Source organism: Numida meleagris, chromosome Z (assembly GCF_002078875.1).
Source record: "Numida meleagris isolate 19003 breed g44 Domestic line chromosome Z, NumMel1.0, whole genome shotgun sequence".
Taxonomy (NCBI): Eukaryota; Metazoa; Chordata; class Aves; order Galliformes; family Numididae; genus Numida; species Numida meleagris.
This window is the reverse complement of record NC_034438.1, coordinates 21,686,430-21,709,189: the sequence shown is the minus strand read 5'-3', so window position 1 is coordinate 21,709,189 and position 22,760 is coordinate 21,686,430. Positions and strand designations below refer to the sequence as shown.

Sequence of the window (22,760 nt, the reverse complement as noted above, 5' to 3'; positions counted from 1 at the left end):
TTTCTGGCTTCACATTTGTTCTACTACATACAAGCCAATGTAGTACAGAAAAGAGTTTAGCTTTCAGGCTGTTTTCACTTCAGAGACTTCACTCTTTCCTTACAAGAGACAGGAGAGAAACAAGCAGGCCAAACAAGCTGCTGTAACGGAATAGCAGCTATTCATGAAGCTATACTTAGTGAGTTGCTTAGGACTTAAGCTACAATCTTACTACAGGATGAATTAGAGTGAAGCCTGTATCCTGTCAGTGCAGCACTGTAGTTACCACTAAGCTACGTCCGTCGGTCAGAGGAGATCTCTCAGGTGTGATCTGACCACTCTACATTGAAGACTAGACTGGATCTTTAGTCACATGTGAATTACAGAAATAAAAATCTGTAACAAAGAACCCATTCTGGACTCACCAAAATCTTGCATATACATCAGAAATCATGCACTATGCACAAATTATATCAAATGGCAGATTTAGCTCTACCTCCTGGGATCATCAGGGACAAAGCACTTGCAGAAAGGGACTTTGTAACTTTTCCAGAGATCTTCTTTTTCTCTGTACTTTCTAATCGCTGACGAGCCATCTGAGATGCAACTTCAGTGGGAGGCTTTGAGGAGTTATCTGTGCTGTCCACGCTTTCACTTCTTCCATTCATCTGATCTAAGTGCTCTGAAAAACTGCCAACTGTACGAAGAAAAAGGGATAAACACACTGAGGGAAAACGGGGGGTCAGGGAAAGGAAACAGTACAATTGTGAGATATGAGATTTTTCCTTCTGCCTACAAATCCAAAAAAAGACAATTTGGAATTCTCTCAAGCATGCATAAATGTTAACAGAATGAACTGAAGCAACTGTCTGCAACATCTTGTATTCACTGACTGAAGCAAAATGTAAACAAAAGCAGAAGCAAGTTTGGTAGCTCAACATGCAACATTAATCTTTAAGAACTTAAACATACATTTATTTTTCACGTGAACTTCTAAAGTAAACAACAGGTTCCAACCCTACCTAAGTTGCTAACAGCTTAACAACTTTACCAAAATCATTAAAACACTACCTATAGTTCTGCTTCTCATTATTATCTTTTGCTTTTATTTGTTGAGTGATTTTTTTTTATCAGTCTCAGAAAAGGGAAGATACCTGGCACCAAAGAACTCAGTATTACAACCCCACTGGTATTATTAGCCTATCATCCTCCACAATGAAGAAAATTAGAATTTCAAAGAACAATGACGATGATGATAGTAATAATAATAATATGCCCCTGTGCCAGTAAAGTTGTATGAAATGAGCATCAAGAGTTTGTCTCCTAATCTTGATTAAAACTAATTCCATAGTTTTTCTTTAAGGTCACAGACTATCCCGTTGCTAAGGGGATATAAGAATAAATGAAATTATTCCTAAGTGTAATTAGTAAGTGACAAAAGAACAAGAGATGTTTTAACATCTTTGGCTAGGAGCTGGATTCATCAACATGACACTGAAAAGGGAATGAGCATACACAAGGTTTTGGACAAGGGAAGGAGATGGAAATGGTTATACACTACATTCCCAGAACTAGTGGTTGAGGGGAGGAAAATGCAGACTACGACGGAAATCAGGGTTATGAGAATAGAAAGAAGACAGAATATAATGGTTATCTTGAGTCAACTCATTGAATTACAAAAGAGAAATCATCTGAAGACAAGTAAATACAGAGATAAGGTAATTTGAACCTCCATAGGAACAAATGTGAGATTGATACAGGCCTAGATCTGTGTTAAGTACCACATTTTCTAACAGTTACACAGAACTCTCCTCTGAAGGTACAAAACCAGCAAGATATTAGGGCTCTGGATCCCTCAGCAGTGTATTCAAATGCCTGTGCTGGGAAATGGAAGCATAAAGGTGATATATTATTTAAGTAGAGAATGGATTACTACATTTCTTCCTAGGTTTTAAATGACATAAGTGATTTCCACAAGTCAAAGGCAACACTGCCAATTCTGAAACAAATACATATTACTGCAAAGTCTTAAAAACACATTAAAGTGTAGCACAGTGTTATAAAACAACAAAACGGATCAACTGGAAGGACTCCAGGACTATCCATCAAAAATCATGAACACAGGCAATAGAAGGAATAAAAACAGTGCTTTAAGTGCTCATAGTATCTAAGACTCATGCTCACAAGAAAAGGATTCTGCAAAGGATCTATGGCCAAATCACCACTTCATTCTAGCAGCCCTGGAGAGTTAGTGAAACAACACCAACTGCTGGCATTTCTAAAGATGCTGACACTATTCCATGTTTTATGAGAGTTTATTAATATGAATCTCAGCCCAAAACAGAGCCCTTTTAGGATCTTTTCTTTTAAGCGGTACTGAAATGCAGGATTTCTAAATCCATGAATGATAGTGCTAAGCAAAGAAGATCCACAACTGTTTCTAACATCATCAGTTAAAATACACAATGTGAATTACCTGACAGTGTGGAGCTGCTGATTGTACTTGCTGGAGTTGTTACTTCGGGTTCATCTTGCACTATTTCTTCACTCACTAATGCAGGCTTTTCCTGTTCCTCCTGTGCTCCCACTAAGCAGGTGGAATCATCCTGTTCTTCTGCAGATATGGCCAGCTTTGGCAACAAACCAGAACTATGTCGCTGCCTGCTACTCTCAGTGTCAGAGGAGATGGATGTAGATACTTGCTGTCTGCATCAAAAATAAGCAAACTCTCATGCAGTTAGCAAGATGAGGCAGCCTGCTACCTGACAAGCAGGACACAGACCAGTTGTTCTACTTACATTTCAGAATATTCTGAACTCCAGCTTAAAGATTCCACTGAAGGCAATGTTACACTTTTTGTTTTGTCTCCTGCATCTTCTTTTTCATCACCTTGTGTTTGAGAAACTCGGTCTATGCTACTAAACACCTATTACAGATGACAACAACAACAAAAACCACAAAAAAGTAGCTCATCATTGACATATTTGATATAAAAAGATATTCAAGTGGTGCTCTGCATGTTCCAAATTCTTATACAGTAAACAGCATAAACGACAGAATTCTCAAGCCTTTTAAAATTTCTGTAGAGATTCTATTAAAATGTTTTCCTGTTTTGCTTTTTTGGCTCCTCACACAGAGGGTCATGATTAGCAACTCTTCTCACTACAAATTCAAAAGCTTTCTCCCCATTTCACTGTCTCTACATGACAACAGACAAAATCCATAGGCTTGGGATCTCCAGGTTACAGAATCAATGCAAATACTGAATTCACCCCTAAGCATAAAGTTAAAAAAGAAGAAAAACCCTGCAGTTAGGTGTGGAAAGCACAAAAATGAATCTCAACTGACTCAGAACTTAAAAATAAATTAGTTGGCTAAAGGATTCAGACAAAAATCTGACCACCAGAAGTCTGTTTACTTATCTGACAAATAGCGTACAAAAACTTTTGCCTGTATATTCTACAGATTGTGAGTCACAGCTAAAGATGTTGTGACATAATGATTTTAACACAACAAATCATCACTGTGATACAGAGCTTTGGAAAGGGTAGAAGTTCATAGAATGCTAGAATGGTTGAGGTTGAAAAGGGCCTCTGGAGGTCACCTGGTCCAGCCCTTGCTCAAACTGGGGGACCCAGAGCAGACTGCCATTTCCAGATGGCTTTTGATCTCCAAGGAGGAGACTCCACAACCTCTCCAGGCAACCTGTGCCAGTGCCCTGTCAGCCACACAGTAAAGTAGTGTTCATACTGAACTTCTGGTGTTTCAGTTTGTGCCCACTGCCTCCTGTTGAAATTGTCTCCAAAGAAGTAAGCCTTCTTGTCCAAGTTATCTTCAGAACAACTGAAACATCTGCTAGTATCTGAATTTGAAATAAACCACCAAGTGAAAATAAGGAGTTCACACAGAATAAGGATAATTATATCGACAACTCCTCCCTCTGCTCCTCCACGCTATCACAGATATAATAGATATTTGATACTGCAAAGCCAGTGCAAAATACGCCAGTTAGTTAAAGCATAAGCCCGAACACAAAAGATATAAACATACACTTTCAAAATACTTTTGAATAGTTTCTGAACAGGTTCAAGAAACTGCTCATTAATAGAAAGCTTTTGAAAATCACTGCTGACTGCTATGTAAGACTAACAGCATGCTGATTAGGCATTCTGCTTCTTAATCCATTGTACTTCCTGCCAGTTTTTCCTCTACAGAAGTTCTTGAGCATGTCCACTCTTCTGCTTGTATTTGCTGCGCAGCAGTAATTAGCTCTCTCCCTTTAGACAGTCAGTTTGTCTTCATGGCATTCAAATTACTTGTCCAAATCCACCTTTCCTTAACTGAATCACATGCTAAATACTACCTTGCTTTTCATTGCAGTTTATTGTCACTTAAACGCATCGCTACTATAAGCTACCACTAGAATCCTTGTTACACCATCACCTGCAAGATACTCATTTCATTCTTGCTCTCTGTCAGTTAAAATTTCAAGCAGCATATATGCATCTCTTCCATTTCTGATATTTCCAAACTCTAGAAAAGCAGCAAAACATATATGCATACAATATGCATTAACATTATAGTACTTCTTACTTACTTTTGAAAATCTGTGTGAACATGAGGAAAACTGTCTTATCTCCAAATTAAAATCCTCATCATTTGTATCATCTTCTTCCTCAGTTTCCATGTGGTGGTATTTCTCAGAACGAGCTACAAATAAGATAATTAAATTAACTAACTGAATTTATCAGGAGGACTGGGTAATAAATTTTATTATTAGTCAAAAGCTGAATTATATTCTTATTTCTCCTGAAATGTCATACCACCACTGAAACTGTACAGTTGCCAGTGGTTCCTACAAAGCAGATTTTCAAAGCTGTAAACAAATACAAAATTCCAAGATATAGTGATTATTTTAACAAGATGTTCATTACATTTTTTTAAATGTAAGCGAATACCTACTGTCAAAATAACTTGTGTCATCTTCAGACTCCAACTGTGGAATAAACTCTGCTTTCTGTCTCAGCAGACTGTTCCAGTCAAGGCTCCTGAAGAACTGATGTTGCTTTACTTCATACGCACCACCTGGGGGAGCCAGAGAAAAGCAGTGAGCAAACGACACCAAATCCTCTAACATTATTTCAACTAAACGCCTGGTCAAGGAAAACGCAAATTAGCATGGAAAGGCACAGTCATCACTTCCTGCAGGCAGAAACCTTTCTACCCCTTTCGATTGGCATCACCTAAACCTGTCAGAGCAGCACCCTTGTTGTCTTTGTTTGGCAGTGATGGCATTGCCTTTTTTCTCCTTTCAACATTTCTATTTTTCTAGAGAGACTATAGTAACGCATCAACGACACATCAGTGTGAAAGCGAAATGTAGAAACACCAGTTAGATGAGTAATTGCAAGTTAGAAAGTATGGAAGAATTATTCTTAATAGTTGCTAACTTAATAGTTGCTAAATGTAAATACCATCGTTGATTAGAAACTCCTTTTGGTGTTCTATGGTAGTAATACACAGTTCTACAGAAACTACCTTATAATTTAGCGAATTATGGATTACTGTCTTGATTTCATAATGTGTTAAACAACTGCATTAGTTTCAAATTGAAAAGAGAATCTGTAAGAACACAATACAATACTGAAACAACAGAAAACAGTAACAACAAAATACTGAAAATACCTGGGGAGGTGAGTGGGTATGTTAATAAGCATAGATGCAATTTTGTAAGCTGGACACATACGCTACAGCACAAGAGTTAATCCAACTTGATAAGCCAAGGCTAAGTCAGGACAGAGCCATGCAAAAAGTATGAATTTTCTAGGATTGACCTTTAAGATCTAGAAATATTTCAAGATTTCTAGGTTGGTTTCATTGATTTTTTGGGCTGCAGCTGGGAAAAATTCATGAAAGCCTCATCTTCCCAAAGGAAATCAAAATCAGATGAGAAGTAACTAGTCACAGAATAATCACTTTTCTGAAAGCAATAATGGGATATTACAGCAAATTGTATATTTCTTGACTAGTTTTCAGATACTTCAAATGAATCCATCATTTTCCTTCTTCAGAAGAGTACAGTATCTGTCTTTCAACTTGACTATGCCACTAAGGTCTCCTGAGGAAATACACAATTACCATTTTCATGGAGTGTTATGCAGCTAGCTAATACGTATTAAACAGATAGGACAATCATTTGAAATGCATGGTGAAGCCTGGGATAAACTGTGCTGTTTTGCAGTGCCCCTCTGGGACCCATCGTGTTGCAGGCTCTGTTTCTGTGAGTTGTTTCTGACAAATAAAAAACTTCACTGTGGCTTCTAAACACTCCTCTGTGCTTCAAAGAAATGGCTGCAGGATTCCTTTCTTCAGACTGCCAGATTTGAGAGACCACAAACAGTCCAAAGAAATCAGTCCCTGAGCAAACTGAGCAGATGCTCCATGTGGCTGCACTGACCACTGCAGCTCTTAAGCCTGTCTAATTCTTGCCAATTCACTTTCTCATCCAGCTGTTACAAAACGGAGGCAGAATTTGCAATCTACTTGTAATTCAGCATCTCACAGAGTGACAGTCTTGCATAAACACTACAAATGACTAGGAAAAGCCAACCTGGCAATGAAACAAAAATCCCTGAAAGGTATTTTGTGTTATATGTTTACACATGTGTTTGAAACAAGGGAAGAGAATTATCCCTGGCTCTTCATTTTAACATTGGTGGTGGTGCCCTTTGCAGTAGATGAAGCAGGAAGCAAGTGGAGAAACTATCTTGGGCAGAGGACAACTCTCTCACTCTTACTTTATTTTAACATTGGGCAAGAGTGAAAAACAAATTTACTGGATGTAAAACTCCATACCATAAGCTACAGGGAAGCCTAAGGACTGTTCACATAGATCCCCATGCATTCAGGGAGCAAGACACATGCAATTCAGTCATTTCTGTCACTTGACCATTTCCCAAAGACGACCTGTAGTTTGACACCATGTCAATAGTACTTGGAGTCTGAGTTATATTCAAGTTCCCACGAATGGATCAGTTATGAACTGATTCCTAGAAGTCCTTTTTATTTTAGCTCTAAAAATATGCATCACCCTCTGAATGCTGGACTTAGTTTTGACAGTAATTTTCTGAGTAGTCATGCTGACTCAATCTGCCACTTGGTTTCCTTAGAGTCCACATTAGCTGCATATACATGACATATATTATTCGCTCTAAGGAGGACTATATATTTAGGCCTTTTTACACAGAAAGCTTTTTCTGCTCTGTTTACACAGTCCATTGCCAGTGGGATGGTGGTCAGTGACCAGGGCTCCCACACACACTAACACTTTGAAAATAACACGCAATAGTCTTCATTACTGTCTCTCATCCAAATTTCCCCCAAAATCCTGCTGCATCAATCCATTAATACATAAACTCTATTACATAAATGCACAATGCTTTCATTAGCCAGTGCAGGCTAACTGTACCAAATACAGAACATCAAATTCTTCAACTGATAAGGAATGTGCATAGCACTGAATGACCACAGCAGAATAAGCTGACCATTTGTGTTCTCTCTGATATCCATTTATTTCCTTAACATTCATGCTTTTAATTTCATTATTCTTCATGCAAGGCTGTAGCACTGAATGGGAACGGTAGGACCTTTCAGTCGTTTATGAATAATTAATCCAAGTACTCATCATCCATCCAGAAGTCTGAAGGAACTAATTTGCCAGGTGAAGATACTTCTGGAAAAAGGAGTATCACTTGTAAATGGATTCCACTTCTCTATTTGTTTAGCTGTTTAACACTGTATTCATGAAGGAACCCCACTCAACGGTTAACTGCATCTCTGACAAGCTTCTGCTTTACTTATTCAAGTAAGAGAAGAGTAAAGGAATGACCACATGTAAAAACCACAAAATGAACAGTCATCATCTTGCTAAGGTCTTATTACTCATTTGAATCCACAAATTTCCCCTTGTCATAGCAGCATGTCATGCTACTCATCCTGAAAGATGTTTCTCAGACAAAAAAAAAACAAACAGAGAACAACCACAGACAAAAGTGTAGTGACCTTTGCAGAATGTAACAGCTATTTCTAGCACACAAACAATATTTGGAGTAGTTTGTCCTAACCTGTTCCCAATCTTTCCAAGGGATTCTGCCTGAGCAGCAGGGTAATGAGATCCTGAGCATCCGGAGGTGGTGCTTCATCCTTTTCAGGCCAGTTGATTTCATCTAACAAAAAAGATAGCTTGTTATTATTTAAGTCTGATCCAAACATTCCAAAAAAAACTGTGTAAAGCTGTCATCATAAGCTAGCAGTAAAGTCGGAGTTAAGGAAACTTTTTCAAGTTGCTCTGTACATACCAATTATTTGATTTTAATACTCTCTACACAGACTCCATAAACTTATTTTTATAAACAGTGCTTAACAGCAGAACACAGCCATGCGTGGTTCATGGAAAACTACTGTAGAACACTATCATGCTTGTATATCATCCTTCTCCCAGCCATCCCTGTATCATCATGATTTAAATTTTAGTTCTGTTCCATGGAAACTACTGATAAGGTGGACACAGCTGACCTGACCCAGCAGACACTGCTCACGTTTGCAGTCCTGTTCTAACACTATTAGATACACTGAAGTTGATACTCCCATGACTAAGGTACTGTCCTCTGCTTTGGGGAGATCCATGTCAACGTAGCTTTTTTCCAAGTCTCCCACACTTCACACGAAAATGCTCACACCTCTGACTTTTATATTACTGAGGCTTTTCTTATCAAGTTGCATTTAAATCCTGCAGTCCAATATTAAACTCTGCAGCATTCAAGTAAAACTGAGTAAAAATTTTGCCAAGCCTACATTTAAATTAAATAATGGAAAACAGTGCCAGTTTCAAGATCAGCATGAACTTCATGACAGCTTACACAATAATTTTCATTTGATTTTTAGGAGAGGTTGCCTCCACAAAAGTAATATATTGGTTTACACAAAATCTTGCAGTAGTTTCTTGGGAGGTACAAGGATTTCAGCATCAGAGAAACAGAGTAATAGGACCTCAAAAAACAGAGAAGAATGTTAAGGATTTTGTTGTAATTATATGACTTAAGATTTTTCCTTTGAAACTGGTATCATTTGAGAAACAATTATCAGAAGGGGTTTAAACTCACAGAATTTTAAACTTTGCATTTTGAAGTATAAAGAAAGATACTGAAATAAACAGGCATGAAACAAACATAACCTGTTTCTGGAGGATTATTGTTAAACCCTACCATATTAGGCATCTACTTTACACTGAAGGCTCCCTAAGCTTATTCATAAAACTTGAGGTGAGGAGAGGCAAACTACAACCTGAAAGGAAGAAGCTAAGATGAGGGGGCTTAACTGAGTAGACTGCGAAGTCAAATGCAGATTTCACAAACAGAAACTAGAATAAAATTCTGTGCTATAGTTCAGACTCTCTAACATGGCTTTCTCAGTTGAATTCAAAGGAGCCATATATTTTAGCAAAGGGAACTTATTCAAGGAAAGAATTCACCTGCAGATACTGACAGTAGGAATGATTTCAGGAGGACATTTAAAACAAAGGAAAAAACTACATGAAAAATATAAAAAAATAAAGTACGTTGACCAACAGCGTTGTAGAGACAATGGATTGTGTTTGCACAAATACACTTCTACAATGGATGAAGTTATCTGCCTAAGTATCAGTTACCTTGTAACAAATGACATTTTAGTTTACAAAATGTAAAGTTCATGCAACATGCAAAATACAGTATAAAGATCAAATTTAGTCTCAGAATTTGGACTATTCCTTCACCTCCTTCCAGTCAAAGCTCTTAAAGATAAAAACACATGCACATGCACCTGGAAATGCAGTAAAAACATTGATTATGTCCATGTTCACCTGCCTACAGCTTCCACAACAGTTAAAACCTGATTTGGAAATAAAGCATGACTATATACTGCAGCCACGACACTTCAAGAACAAAGCCAACATTTGTTGCTTGTGTTAATTAAACAGCTGATTCTCTTTGCTACTCAGGCCTTAGTGTATCACATCAGAAAACATCACAGTTATATATCCATAAACAGCTAGGATGTGGTAATATATCCATCACTGATGGACAAAAGTGCGATGAAAACAAACTGTCTCCTTATGAACAAATGGGGATTTGCTGTGCTCTCAGAGAACAAGGAGCCAAAGGTTTAGGTAGTTTTCTTTTTGTTGGCTTTGTTTGTTTTGGTCTTAGTTAGTGGCCCTTTTAAGAAGACCATAAAACAGACATGGAAATATTCAGTAACAGAGGTGCTATTCTGTTAAACGTTTGGCATAAATAGAGGCCTTCTACATCTATGCATCTGGGAAATTTATGAAAACAGCAGGTAGGATTGTAAATGATTCTGTTTAATTATCATCCAGTTTTGCCACAAGCCTCATAACAATACTTAGGGTCAGCTTGCAGGTTAAAATCTAAAAGGTTATTGAATTTTAAATGAATGAAGAACAGCTGTTAAAGGAATAACATTACACTAAAACAATCACAAATGAAATCATTAACAATCTGTGAATTGAATTTCCTTCTTCTCTTTCTCATTATTTATTATTTGGGAGACATTTGTTTTAAGGTTTTATCACATCTTTGTTAATTTCTTCATCATGCCATGAGGCGTTTTCCCATTTACGCATATTTATTTTAACCATTTCTCCTCTGGGGTAATTTCTTTACTAACGACTGAAAACACTGTGCTATGTTGCCTATGTTTCTCTCTTTCAAACAGTGTAGCTTAGCTATTGTACCCTATATTGCTGCATTTGTGAACTCAGCAAGAATATATGGCAAGTTCAGCTTTTAATATGAGTTTATTCTTACTACTTTGACAGCAAATGGCATGTTACAATAACGGTGCTGTCTCTTCTGAGCAAAACTAGCTTAAAACAGAGCGTATCAGTTAAGTTGTAAATATCTTTACTATTGATGTAAACTGAAACATTTGACAGCAAACAAAGCAATCTGGTTCTATGTGATGATCCTCACCACTGATTACTTGTCCAAACAGCTCTTCTGGTGTATCTCCAAAGAATGGCACACATCCAACAAGAAATTCATAAAGAATAATTCCCATAGCCCACCAGTCCACCGGTTTTCCATAACCCTGTCTCAGTATTACTTCAGGAGCTATGTATTCAGGTGTACCACAAACCTGAAAGAAAGAAAATAAGCATGATGGTAAATTAAGTCTATAACAGTACTTGCTATATCACATCACTTGTAAATCCTGAAATATAACACAGAATCTTGAAATATAACATAGAAACAAAGAAGAATGAAATTCAACACATTTTAGGCTGTTCAGCTGGCATAACTTGTTTTTTACATGATCTATCTACACATACAGGCATCAATCACATTTGCATGTCTGTAAAGCAAAAGATACATGGTATGAAAGTCAGGCACAGCAAACATTTAATTTAACTTAAACATATCTTTAACTTCACATGAAAGTTGTGATGGCTTTATCTTAAGTAACTTTTACTGTGAACAGATTGTGAGCAATGGTAATGTGGCACGCTTAAGGGGAAATGGGCCATAGCAAAGATTTTAGAACCCCTGGTAGTACCATGCATCATCAGTTCCACAAGCACACTGTTGAGACTTCTGAATTCCTTATAAAAACAGTTTTTCATTTATCTCTCTCACAGACTCACTTGCACACAATCATGTTGTTCATCTTATTAACAGATCCTAACGCAGAAAGAAAAAAGCCTACCATAATCTGCTGGGCATTAGTCAAAGTAACTGACCAGAACACATATGCAGAAATAACAGCTGATAAAGTATTACAGCATATTCTGCTGGCAAAACATTATTGCATTAAACAATAAACGTATAAAAGAAAAAAGCTGTATCTTACTTGTTTATCAAGGAATTCTCTGGCATCCTTCTCAATGTGACCCTCATACAGATTGGTAGTCAAACTCATTAGCCCCACCTTTGACAGACCAAAGTCTGTAAGCTTTATATGGCCCATAGATGTTACCAATAAACTGAAAATCAAAATGATCTGGAGTTACTGTGATATAATTCAAGATTATATGCTTATTATTATTATTACACTCAGAGAAACATTTGATCAGTACTGAAAAAATTTAAAGACAGCTTAAAAAGTAATTTAGCCAGGTACAAAATAGGTTAAAATATGACACAGTCACAAATTTATTACTGTTATTACCAGACGTAAAAAAAAGCTTTCATATACAATTGAATATAATCAGATAGAACCGTGGAGTGTTAAGAGTTAAATGGTAGATGTTTGAAAAAAACAAAATAGTCATCGTTCTGAAAGAATGAGAATAAATTCAGCTTTTAAAGTGAGGTAGGAATTTTCTCCCAGCAGCAGGCTGGGTCATTCATTTGAAAAAACTCAGACATTAAAACAGCTGATAACTAATTCTACACTGGCCTCAGGTATCGTGCTATGAAGAAATTTTCACCCAACTGATGCAACTCCAATTCTTTTTTTATTATTATTATCTAATCTTTTTAATATAAAACAAGGAGAAGATTGAACATGAGGCAGCAGTGTACCCAGGCAGCCCAAAGGGCCAACCATAACCTGGAGTGCACCAAGCCAAGCACTGCCAGCAGGAAAGGGGAGGGGCTGTCCTGCTCTGCTCTGCCGAGTGGGTGCGGTGTGGGCACCACCATGTAAGAAGGACACAAAGCTATTATCATTCAAAGGAGTGCTGCAAAGGTGATGAAGATCGAAAAGGGCAAGATGTATGAGGAGCGGCTGAGGCCCCTGGGTGTGTTCAGCCCAGAGCAGAGGAGCTGAGGGGAGGCCTCATGGCGGCTGCAGCTCCTCACGGCAGGGGGGAGGGTTGGGCATGGAACGGGTCATAGCCCCATGCTGCCAGTGTTCAAGAAGTGTCTGGACAATGGTCTGAGTTATACAGTCTGATTTTTGGGTGGTGCTATGTGAAGTCTGGAGCTGGACTTAATGTGATTTGGATCCTTATGGGTTCCTTTCAACTTGGGATATTCCATGTTGCTATGATAAATGGAGATATAACAACCATACTTTTCACTATAATTACTTTCTGTAATATTATTTACACATAGAGGAGAGATTCTGTATTTCTAGCTAATGGAAAAAAACCACCAACAACAACAACCAGGAACAATTCTCCATACTGATCAATCTTAAGCCCTCTTTCAGTTATACTCTATATACATACTTGTCTGGCTTCAAATCCCTGTGTACAATTCCATAATTATGAAGGTATTCCAAGGCCAGAACAGTCTCTGCAAAATACATCCTTGCCATGTCTACAGGTAAGGGGCCCATGTTTTTCATCAAAGTAGCACAGTCTCCACCTGTGAAAACAGGACGAATGTTGAAGATGATGCTACAAATTCTGAGGTGTATATGCTGCAGAAGGAAACATAAATTGTAGTAATAAATGGTTCTTTTCCAGTCAGATGATCCAATTTAACAGGCAATCACAATACCTACTGTACCGAAAAAAACAGCATGAAGCTGGGAGAGACTGGTGCAAAGTTCAGCAGGAAACCAATAAAGCCTGTGCTGTTACTTAAAAGAAGCCCACACAGTCACAGCAACTTGTCTTGATCACTAGGAGATAATGAGTGGGAGAAAAGTCACCTTATTCTTGAGTTTAGATCCTAAATCTGTACAGCCAAAATACACAGCAAATAAAGAGGGTCCTTTTAAAACAAGTACCATCAAGGTTTTATTTCTTTCCTGCTGTTATACAAAAAAAAACCTCCTTCCCTCTAAAAAAGAACACTTTACCTTCCACGTATTCCATGACCATACATAAATGACGTCTTGTTTCAAAAGAACAATACATGCTGACAACAAAAGGGTTTTCTGCAAATGTCAGGATATCACGCTCGACAAAGGCCTGTTGAATCTGGTTTCGAAGGATGAGATTCTGCTTATTAATTTTCTTCATGGCAAATCTTTGTCTGGTTTCTTTATGTCTCACAAAATAAACCGCACTGAAGAAGTCCAAATGGGAGAAAAACAAAAAACACAAAATGTATTAAAAAAGTATTTTAAAATACATTTTTGACAAGTAAATATATCCAAGATATTGTACACGTATTTCATAAAAGACCTGTTTCTAATCTAATGTAGTTGATGAAACTTTCATATAACAGAATGGATAGAGATCTCCTTATGTTTCAAGATCAGGACGAGTTCAGTCAACACAAATTAGTATACAAATTGATAACAAACAAACCAAACAGCCCAACCACAACAGATACAAAGCTCAGATTTTGGAAGTTTCCATCAGCAAAGGATTATAGATGAAAACCAGCCATGACAGAATATTATTAATCATCTGACAAATGTTTATTCTGTAAGTGTGAGTCATAATTATCTGACTGCAGACTTTGTTCAGGGGATTTTAAAATATGTCATAGGTTTCTCATGAAGGTTGCTCAGAAGTTTGCTCAGTGATGTGGCTCTCCCCAATTGGCAGATGCAAAATGTATCATCTACTTGTTCACTACAGTACCTCATATCAGCGTTGATAGGTATCATGAGTAGGTCACCAGCAGGTAATACAAATTTAAAAAATCACATATACTACCTGGTAATGTGGGATTAAGATGCATCTCAACAGCCAAAAGTTCACTAGGTTATTGGGTACAAAGTTTCCCATAAGCTTGATTAGATAGGTTCAAGGTGGTCAGGGCAGCAAAGTGAAAGAAAACCTCAGATGGACAACATCCTAACTTCCAAGGCTCAGGAAAATACATCACCTTGCCATAAAACACACAGGACACAACCACTGCATTTCTCAAAATCCCTCAAGGCAAACCCTGAAAACAACTGCTTTCCTTGAAATCCACCTCATCATATTCAATGCTCATAGCATCTCCAGTTTATAAATACCATTTTTTATATATATAAATACCTTGTTTTTGGGGGAAGAGAAATGACAAAAAAAAAAAGGAAAAAATGAAATTCAGTAATGTAGTTTTAAAACTCATTTTCTTGACCCCACAACACGCAATTATTAGCATACAAGTATTTAAATATAAAAAGCAATTCTTGCCTTACTATTTTCATGAATACATCTTCACACTGCTACCAAAGTTACAGAAAAAAGCAACAATTTCCACTGCACTTTGTGGAGTGTTTTTTTCTAGATAAGAGAGTCTCTCTTAATGATTCCTACAGTTTTCCTCAATCCCTTGCTAGGGTCTGAGCATGGGGCAGGTAGAAAACATTGCATCATCGTGAAACTAGGGGAAAAACACCTGGGCAAAATCCAAGACAAACCTCGCCCGTAGTGCCTGCCTCCTACAAAGTCTTGCTTTCTCTTGCCCCTCCCAAGCTCAAATAAAGATCAAGTTATGCAATACCAGTATGCCTTCCTGCTGGCTTCACACACTTCTTCCTTCCACTCCCAGCACACTCATTTCTTTCTTCACACCTCCTGTTCAACCTTTTCCCTTACATTGTTTTTCCTCTTTCTTTTGGTGCCATCTGTTGTTCATTTGTCATAAATTTCTTAAACTCCTGTAATATTGTGTATTCTTTTCCCTATTTCAGTTCCTTCATAAATTTTTGGCTTGGAAAAAAGCGAGTTCTTCAGATGCCTTAAGTATACTTTCTATCATATGCATCTGTAGAGTAATCGCTACCATATTTAAAGATGAAGAACCAGTAAGTTTGAACTAGTCAATCCAGTAAATATGTACGGCATGCTGGTTATAATTCCCACAGCTCTCTAAATTAGATTCTCTAGCTTTGTAGTTGCAGGGAGATAGTAATATAAATTTCCACTAGAAATATCCACAACCCCTTGGAAAAAATAACATATTTCACTGATTCACGAGATACTAGATTCACAAGAAAAATGCAACACAGTTCTCTCTCTCATGCTTATACATGCATATACTGTTTGTACTGATTCAAGTGATTTTAAAGGATCTACAGTATACAAAAATGCACATCATTATTCACATCTTCTGTATAACACAGTAACCTAAGCAAACAGCATTACAAATAAAACTATGCTCTGAATGGAAGCAAAGGATTCCTGATAAAGATTACCTACCTTCTTTCAGGATGCTCTCATTTCACAGCTGTGCATTTCCCTTGCTTACCAGTACAATTAGCAAGGCACATCATTAGAACTGCAATCTGTACTTACTGAGACACCTGTGATTCTCAGGTCCTATACTTTGAAAGAACTTGCTGAGATGTCACTAATAAATAGAAAATGAAACTTTCCCAAAGACAAGCAGTTAAACAGAGGGAAAAAAAGTAAAAGTTACTTGAACCTAAAAAACAAACAAACAAAAAAGCTACCAAAAAACCAACAAACCAAAATGAAAAAAAAGCCCCACCTCCCTGGGACTTCAACTTAACCTAAACAATGGAAAGGTCAGAGTAAAGCACATAGCTGCCAAGACACTGAAGACACTGAAATTCCAGATAAAAAGCTGAGATCAACCACACTGAGTTCTGGTACACTAACTTTATTTATTTTGAACCCCAATTTGCCACTTCTGAAGTATTCTTCTGTCCTAAATCATGAAGCAGATTGGCATGGTCTTTCTGACTCCCTTTGCCTTCCCTGAAGCTGCTCCTTGCTACATTCTCCTAATCCCTGCACTGAACTCACCCTTTCTTTTCCCCTACAGGGTCACTTCACTCTGTTGCTCTATTCTTTACTTGCCAGATGCTATTCCAGAAGCATTTGACAGAGTTTTATCTTTGTTCACTTGTGCTTTTAAGAGAACACGATTTCTCATTTTCTTGGCACTGAGAAGTAATGATTTTCAGTGTAAAGACAACTGTCACTTTGAGGATTCCATAAATGAAAAAACAACCCATCCATAACATCAGATTGCTCTGTCCATTCACTCAACAACAGTCATATGCTATCCCTGCCTGCAAAGCCACAACCACAGAGGCATTGTTGCAACCTCCTGTGCTTTCAAATCAAGAATTCGCTTTCCTGCCCTTCCCTACGGGTTTCATAATGTGTCACCATGAGATTTCTAAAACATATTTCTAACTCATATTTCACTGCATGGATTTCAACAGGTGCACAAAAGCTCCGTATTTTATTGATAATGTATTTAAACATAGCAAGCAAAATTTAATTTACAAGATAAATAAAATAAACCCTGTGACTGTCCAAACACTGCCTTCTTCTACTTCTAATATAAATTTTCCATTCACCTTGAAAAAGTATCTCTAAAACACCTTAGCTAGGCATAAATATAAATACTACACACGTGTTGATATGACCAAAAAAAAAAAAAAACTGTTACAATTTAACTGTTGTGCAATCTATCTTTCAAAGCTTACAACAAAAATTCCTGGTTATAACTAAAATACTTATAGGCTTCAGATCTATCACAGAATCACAGAATGCCTTGGGTTGGAAGAGACCTTAAAAATCATCTCAGTTCCAACCTCTTGCCAGGGGAGGGTTGCCTCCCACCAGCTTAGGCTGCCCAGAGCCCCATCCAGCCAGGCCTCGAACATTTCCAGAGATGGGGCACCCATAGCTTCTCCGGGCAGCCTGTGCTGGTGCCTCACCACTCTCTGAGTAAAAAATCTTCCCGTAACACCTCATCTATATCTCTTTTAGTTTAAAATTGTTTCCCCTTGTCTTTTCACTATCTTCCCACATGAGAAGTTGGTTTTTCTCCTGTGTTAAGTTCCCTAGTTTACAGATCTTCAGGAACTTTCAGAGATATTTTAAAATCTAGTCTACATTCAGTGCTTGCAGCTAATGTTGCTGCATCTCTTGCTCTTAACCTGATTCTCGTATTTGTCAAAGGACCTTGAACTCCTCCTTGACCACAGGTGCTGTACTTGCTGTATTTACTATTTAAAAGTTAAAGCTGCTAACCAAGAACTATGCTTCATTTTCAAAAGCAATTTCCAGAGAAGGAACTGCTAAATTCTGCACTGCTCTGTCTGAATCATCTCCAGTGCAAGGCAGCCATTTGTGAGGCCATGATGAATATGGAAGAGTTTATAGATAGTTAAGATCAGAACCACCAGCAGCAGAACCAGGAACAGCGTTGCACCACCTCCCACCTAGATGATGTCCATCACCAAACCAGATTTATATGGGAGCAAGGAGGCAATGCTGACTACAGCATGCCTTGGACAAACATCCAGTGCAGTGTCAACTAAGTGTTTTGCCCCAGCCTGCCCTGTAGAATACAAGAACAGCATGGCTGTGGTTCTTCTCTTGGTATGAGAGATCTACTTGCTTCAACATGTTACATATTTTGGCCAGTACAATCACCTGTCTATAACTGTAGCAACTTCTACCTTTATGGAAGCCAGTAAACACAGGTGCACATCAATGAAACTACTGCTGAATTTCCTGTGAATAAACTCCGTAAGAACTGTTCTGTATTTGCAAAAGAAACACTTGAGAAATAGTACTTGTAGCATGCCACATGTTCAGGAAGGACAAAATTTGATACCATCAGTACCTGTTACTTCTCAGTAGTTGAAATACAGAAAAAAAATGTGGCTGTGATTGAAGTAAAAGTTTGAAAAATTGAGAAGGTTGGTAAGTTTTGACTGGCTGAAAAAGAGGCTGACAGCCTGGGAAACTATTAGTGACATGGCCAGTGTCCTACTTGTTTACTGATTCACAGCTTGTTTAACTTCTTGTATATTCCCAGCCCGATACACCCAATCTACTACATAGTCATTTAATTGCACTACAAATCAGTTTACCCAACCAATACTTGATATTTAAACTCATCAAGTTTAGCATATCTGACAAATCTCTGCTACAGTATGCCAAGAGCAAAAATTACCCTGTCAAGCAAAGCTTTCTGTTTCACTAATTAAAGCAAAAACACCACAGTAAAATAAAAGACATTAGAATGTACATCTTTTTTTCTTAAATTGGTTCTGAATGTAATCCTCCATTACATCCTTAAAATAAATAAAATATTACAATAGAATACTAAATAAGTCAGAGCACAGAATGTGCCTACTGACTTATTTTGGAGACTAAATCAGTGAAGTTCAGACAGAATTCATACACATTCAGGTTATTTCAAAAAGTTAATGGCCTGGAAAAACATGGAAGTGGGAAAAAAGCCTTGTAGCATAATAACACTAACTTTTAGTTTGGCTGCTTATACTTGTAATAAACTGCAATAAATGCCCATGGGGCAATTTATTGCTTTGTATTCACAGATGGGACAGATACTGTTGCTTAACTATCCTCCATTTCGAAGAGTTAAAAAGTATACAGGCAACAGTTGTATGTTCCTCTTTAAACTTGACCATATGTTTTGAGTAAATCAACCACTAGCTGTACGATGTCAACATAAACACGACACTTACTAAAACTCTGCTGATAATACTGTCCCTCTTATCTGACTTAACAAAACAGAGAATTTTAAACAAATTCTTGAAAGAGTTTTTGAGTTCAAGCCTACTCAACTTCCAGCATCACTATGGATCAGGTGCTAATACCACTTTTTAAAGTGCTGAGTGTATACTTTTAAAATCTGTTTTCAAGCAGTTTACTGAATGCATTCCTTTCACTCTAAACTACTTTTCAGTTTTACTTTCATTGTCTTTCTTGTTCTTATCTTTTTTTATTTTTCTTGTAAGAATCATTTAAACAAAAAATCCAGACCAACAAAATCCACTTGATGACGCTTGCTTAAGCATGGAAATAACAGCACTCCACTAAAGTTGATGGGATTTTCAGTTTCCACTTCTAACATTACTGCTGTATTACCACTAGCATACTTCTGTTTTAACATTTGATTAAGGCAATAACAGTTCCTACAGAATCCAAACACACTCCAAGTTGTTCACCCTCACTGAGCTTTCCCTTTCCTCAAAGATTTTTCAGGTCTCAACAAACGTTATACTTGCTATGACGATTTTACCTGTTACAGTCATTAAAAAGGCATTTCACGTAGTTAAGTGTTGATTTTCCCTGCCATGAACATGAGAAGACATATTCTACATGCCCACATCATAAGTGCCGTAGAAAGCCTGGGTTTTTTCATCCTTTCTTTTCCACCTTACAAATTTTTATCTGTCTCCAGTCCATAATTCTTAGTAGCCCATTGAGACTTCGTGGCAGTAAGGTCTATGGAGCAAGAGGACTACTGAACATCTGACTTCTGGAGGCCAACCTCACACTGCCAGTTGCAGCATGCCTGTCTGCCACCACTCGCTCCTTTCCTCACTGCATACCAACCTAAAACTACTGGGAAGCTGCACTGGTCCACTGACTCAGACACCCACTTCTCTGACATGAACATACCTCACACAATACTTCTTCTCATACTCCAGTAAGACAAAGAGTAAATTGGATAGGAGATGAAAGGGGGAAAGGAGGGAACTATGCATCTGCCAAGGGAAGGAAGAATAGATGCAGCCAGGGATGGGAGCAGAAACTACTGCTAACTGCAAGTTATGCTATCTTCTGCAGGCTTTTTGCTGAACTATCTAACCAGGTCTGGACAAAAGCAAATAGCCTCTACCTATGCTGTCATGATCGTAAGTAGTAAACACCAACTGCCCCATCAGACCTCAGGGCTATCTTTAAACATGACTTGAGAGAGGCATTACTGCACCCATAATCCCAAGGCCATTAAAATAGCATGCGAAATTCCAGTGGGCAGATCACCAGTGGGCCCTTCCTTCCAGAGTCCTATCAGGCAGCTGCTGTCTCCCACCTATGCAGAGAGAGCGCAGGATAGAGCCAGTGTAACGTGACCTGTGCTGGGGAGCAGCACAGCCCTTTCTTTCAATGCTGTTCTGCAACACTGCCTCATTTGGTGACCGGTTCCTCACTATCAGACAGAAATCTCTCTTTTTTGAACCAGTACAAACTGTCTTGCTCCTGTATGTTACATTAGCAGTTCCTGTCCTAATACATTTTAGCACTGAGAAGTAGAATCAAACAAGGATCTAAGAGAAGGCACCTGAAGACAAAAAGAAACGGTAGTTCTGTCTGTTGACAGACTTAATACCTGCACTGTAATTACAGAATTTTTTCATCTTCATTCTCTCTTGGTCTTCCAGACTTACCTACAAACAACTTATACACCACTGGGCAGTAAGTTCTGTATTTTCACAAGTACCCAGAAAATCCAACCAAGTAACAGTAATTCCTTAAAAGCTGTCTGAGATAGAAGAGAGTCCACAGAGAAGGAAAAGAAACAGTTCAGACCTACTTAAGGAAATTATTTTCTACTTCTCTAATATTTTTAGGTCAAATTAGCACTCATTTTTAACAATCTGCCTCCCCTGAAGATGAAGTTCCGTTCTGTTTCAGATCTGCATCAACACAAACTGCTTCCAGTATTAAAAAGGTGGTTTAAAACCTGCCTTTTACTTTATTCAGATTTCATCTTTGGCATTATATTATACCTACTTCTTAAGAATGCTCATGGTGTAGCACTTAGTATTTTAACTTACTGCAGTACACAGTATTTCATTATTACGTAGGAGGCTTTACATGAAATTTTTCTTGTGAACTTTAAGCATTAGCAACAAAGTAGGAAAGCAGAATTAAGAATACAGCAGTGCAAAAAAAATCCCCCTCATAATCATCCCTGCAGTAAGAAATAATAGGAAGTAATGCAAAAACGTGAAAAAGCTGTCATATGATATCATGAATTACTCACCCATACGCTCCATTACTAATCAGTTTAATTGTTTCAAAATCACTTTCTCGAGGTTTCCTCCGGAGCTGTAGTGAGGTATTAGAGCTCTTCAAAGTAAAAAAGGAGAAAGAACACAGTCATAACACTATTTGTTCCCCCAAATTAGGAAAAGAAATAAAAAACAAACCAGAACATCAAGTATTATTAGTCTGTCGCACCCTGACTAGCTGAAAGACCTGACCAGTTGACCACACTTCTTGTAAAGTGAGGGACTTAGAGTTCCTGAAGCAAAGCTGCTTCTTCACCAGAAAGGCATCTGTTGCACTGAAGCTATCTGTCCGCTCATCTACACGACACAGTTACAGCAGGCAGGTGTGATGGCTTCTGGTAAAGGGAATTACTGGCAATTCCTATCTGGAGTTATAAACTTCTGTGAATCTCACTAGGTACTTGCTGCCCATTGCCTTGGTGTTTGAGTAAAAATGATTCTAACAGTATACAGAATCAGCCTGGGAGTAACTAAAGTAAATGACCTCTTGTAACTTCAAATAAAATTTTGCACATTTCTGACTAATGTTAGGACTGTGATATAATTTAGTATAGACTTTGGAAAGAGACACACACAGAGGAAAACAAGTGAAGATAAAAATGCAATAATTCTATCATGATAGTGGTCACTTTCACCAACTTTCATGCAAGAACATTTTCAAAACAGAGTTATCTTGACTGCATTACAGCTTTCTTCCTAGCTGTAATCTTAATGAATCTTGAAGACAAAGTGTAAATTAGGAACGGGAGGTGTGGGGCACATGTGCGTGCACAAATGCAGATTCCTAAATTTCTTATTCCAAATCTACAAAATACAAAATGCTTCCCAAATCACCAAACAGTGATATCAAGGCAGTTCAGTAACATTAAAGGTTGAGTGTAGATCTTGTTGGAACATTTTCACTGAAATGCTTACTAGAGAAACAGCTCAGTGTTATGAGAAAGTGAACATGGTAATAGAATGAACTACGCAAGAGCAGGAAGAGACAATTTATTAAACTGTTTAGGTTATTTGCATCCCTGTACAGGATTCTTGATAACTGTATACTTATCATTATTTTAAATTATTCT

General features: G+C 37.8%; 1 protein-coding gene across 11 annotated transcripts in view; it reads right to left on the bottom strand.

Moving 5' to 3' along the window:
• MAST4 (microtubule associated serine/threonine kinase family member 4) overlaps positions 1-22,760 on the bottom strand; it is a 300,840-nt gene that overhangs the window by 13,893 nt on the left and 264,187 nt on the right. For all 11 annotated transcript variants that reach the window (XM_021379467.1, XM_021379469.1, XM_021379468.1 and 8 more), the window contains 11 exons: positions 21,663-21,748; positions 13,789-13,997; positions 13,211-13,349; positions 11,887-12,019; positions 11,010-11,175; positions 8,103-8,204; positions 4,942-5,064; positions 4,577-4,689; positions 2,778-2,905; positions 2,456-2,685; positions 476-676 (listed from right to left, as the gene is read on the bottom strand). In XM_021379467.1, coding sequence (XP_021235142.1) covers positions 476-676; positions 2,456-2,685; positions 2,778-2,905; positions 4,577-4,689; positions 4,942-5,064; positions 8,103-8,204; positions 11,010-11,175; positions 11,887-12,019; positions 13,211-13,349; positions 13,789-13,997; positions 21,663-21,748 — 1,630 coding nt within the window. The remainder of the gene's footprint in view (positions 1-475; positions 677-2,455; positions 2,686-2,777; positions 2,906-4,576; positions 4,690-4,941; positions 5,065-8,102; positions 8,205-11,009; positions 11,176-11,886; positions 12,020-13,210; positions 13,350-13,788; positions 13,998-21,662; positions 21,749-22,760) is intronic.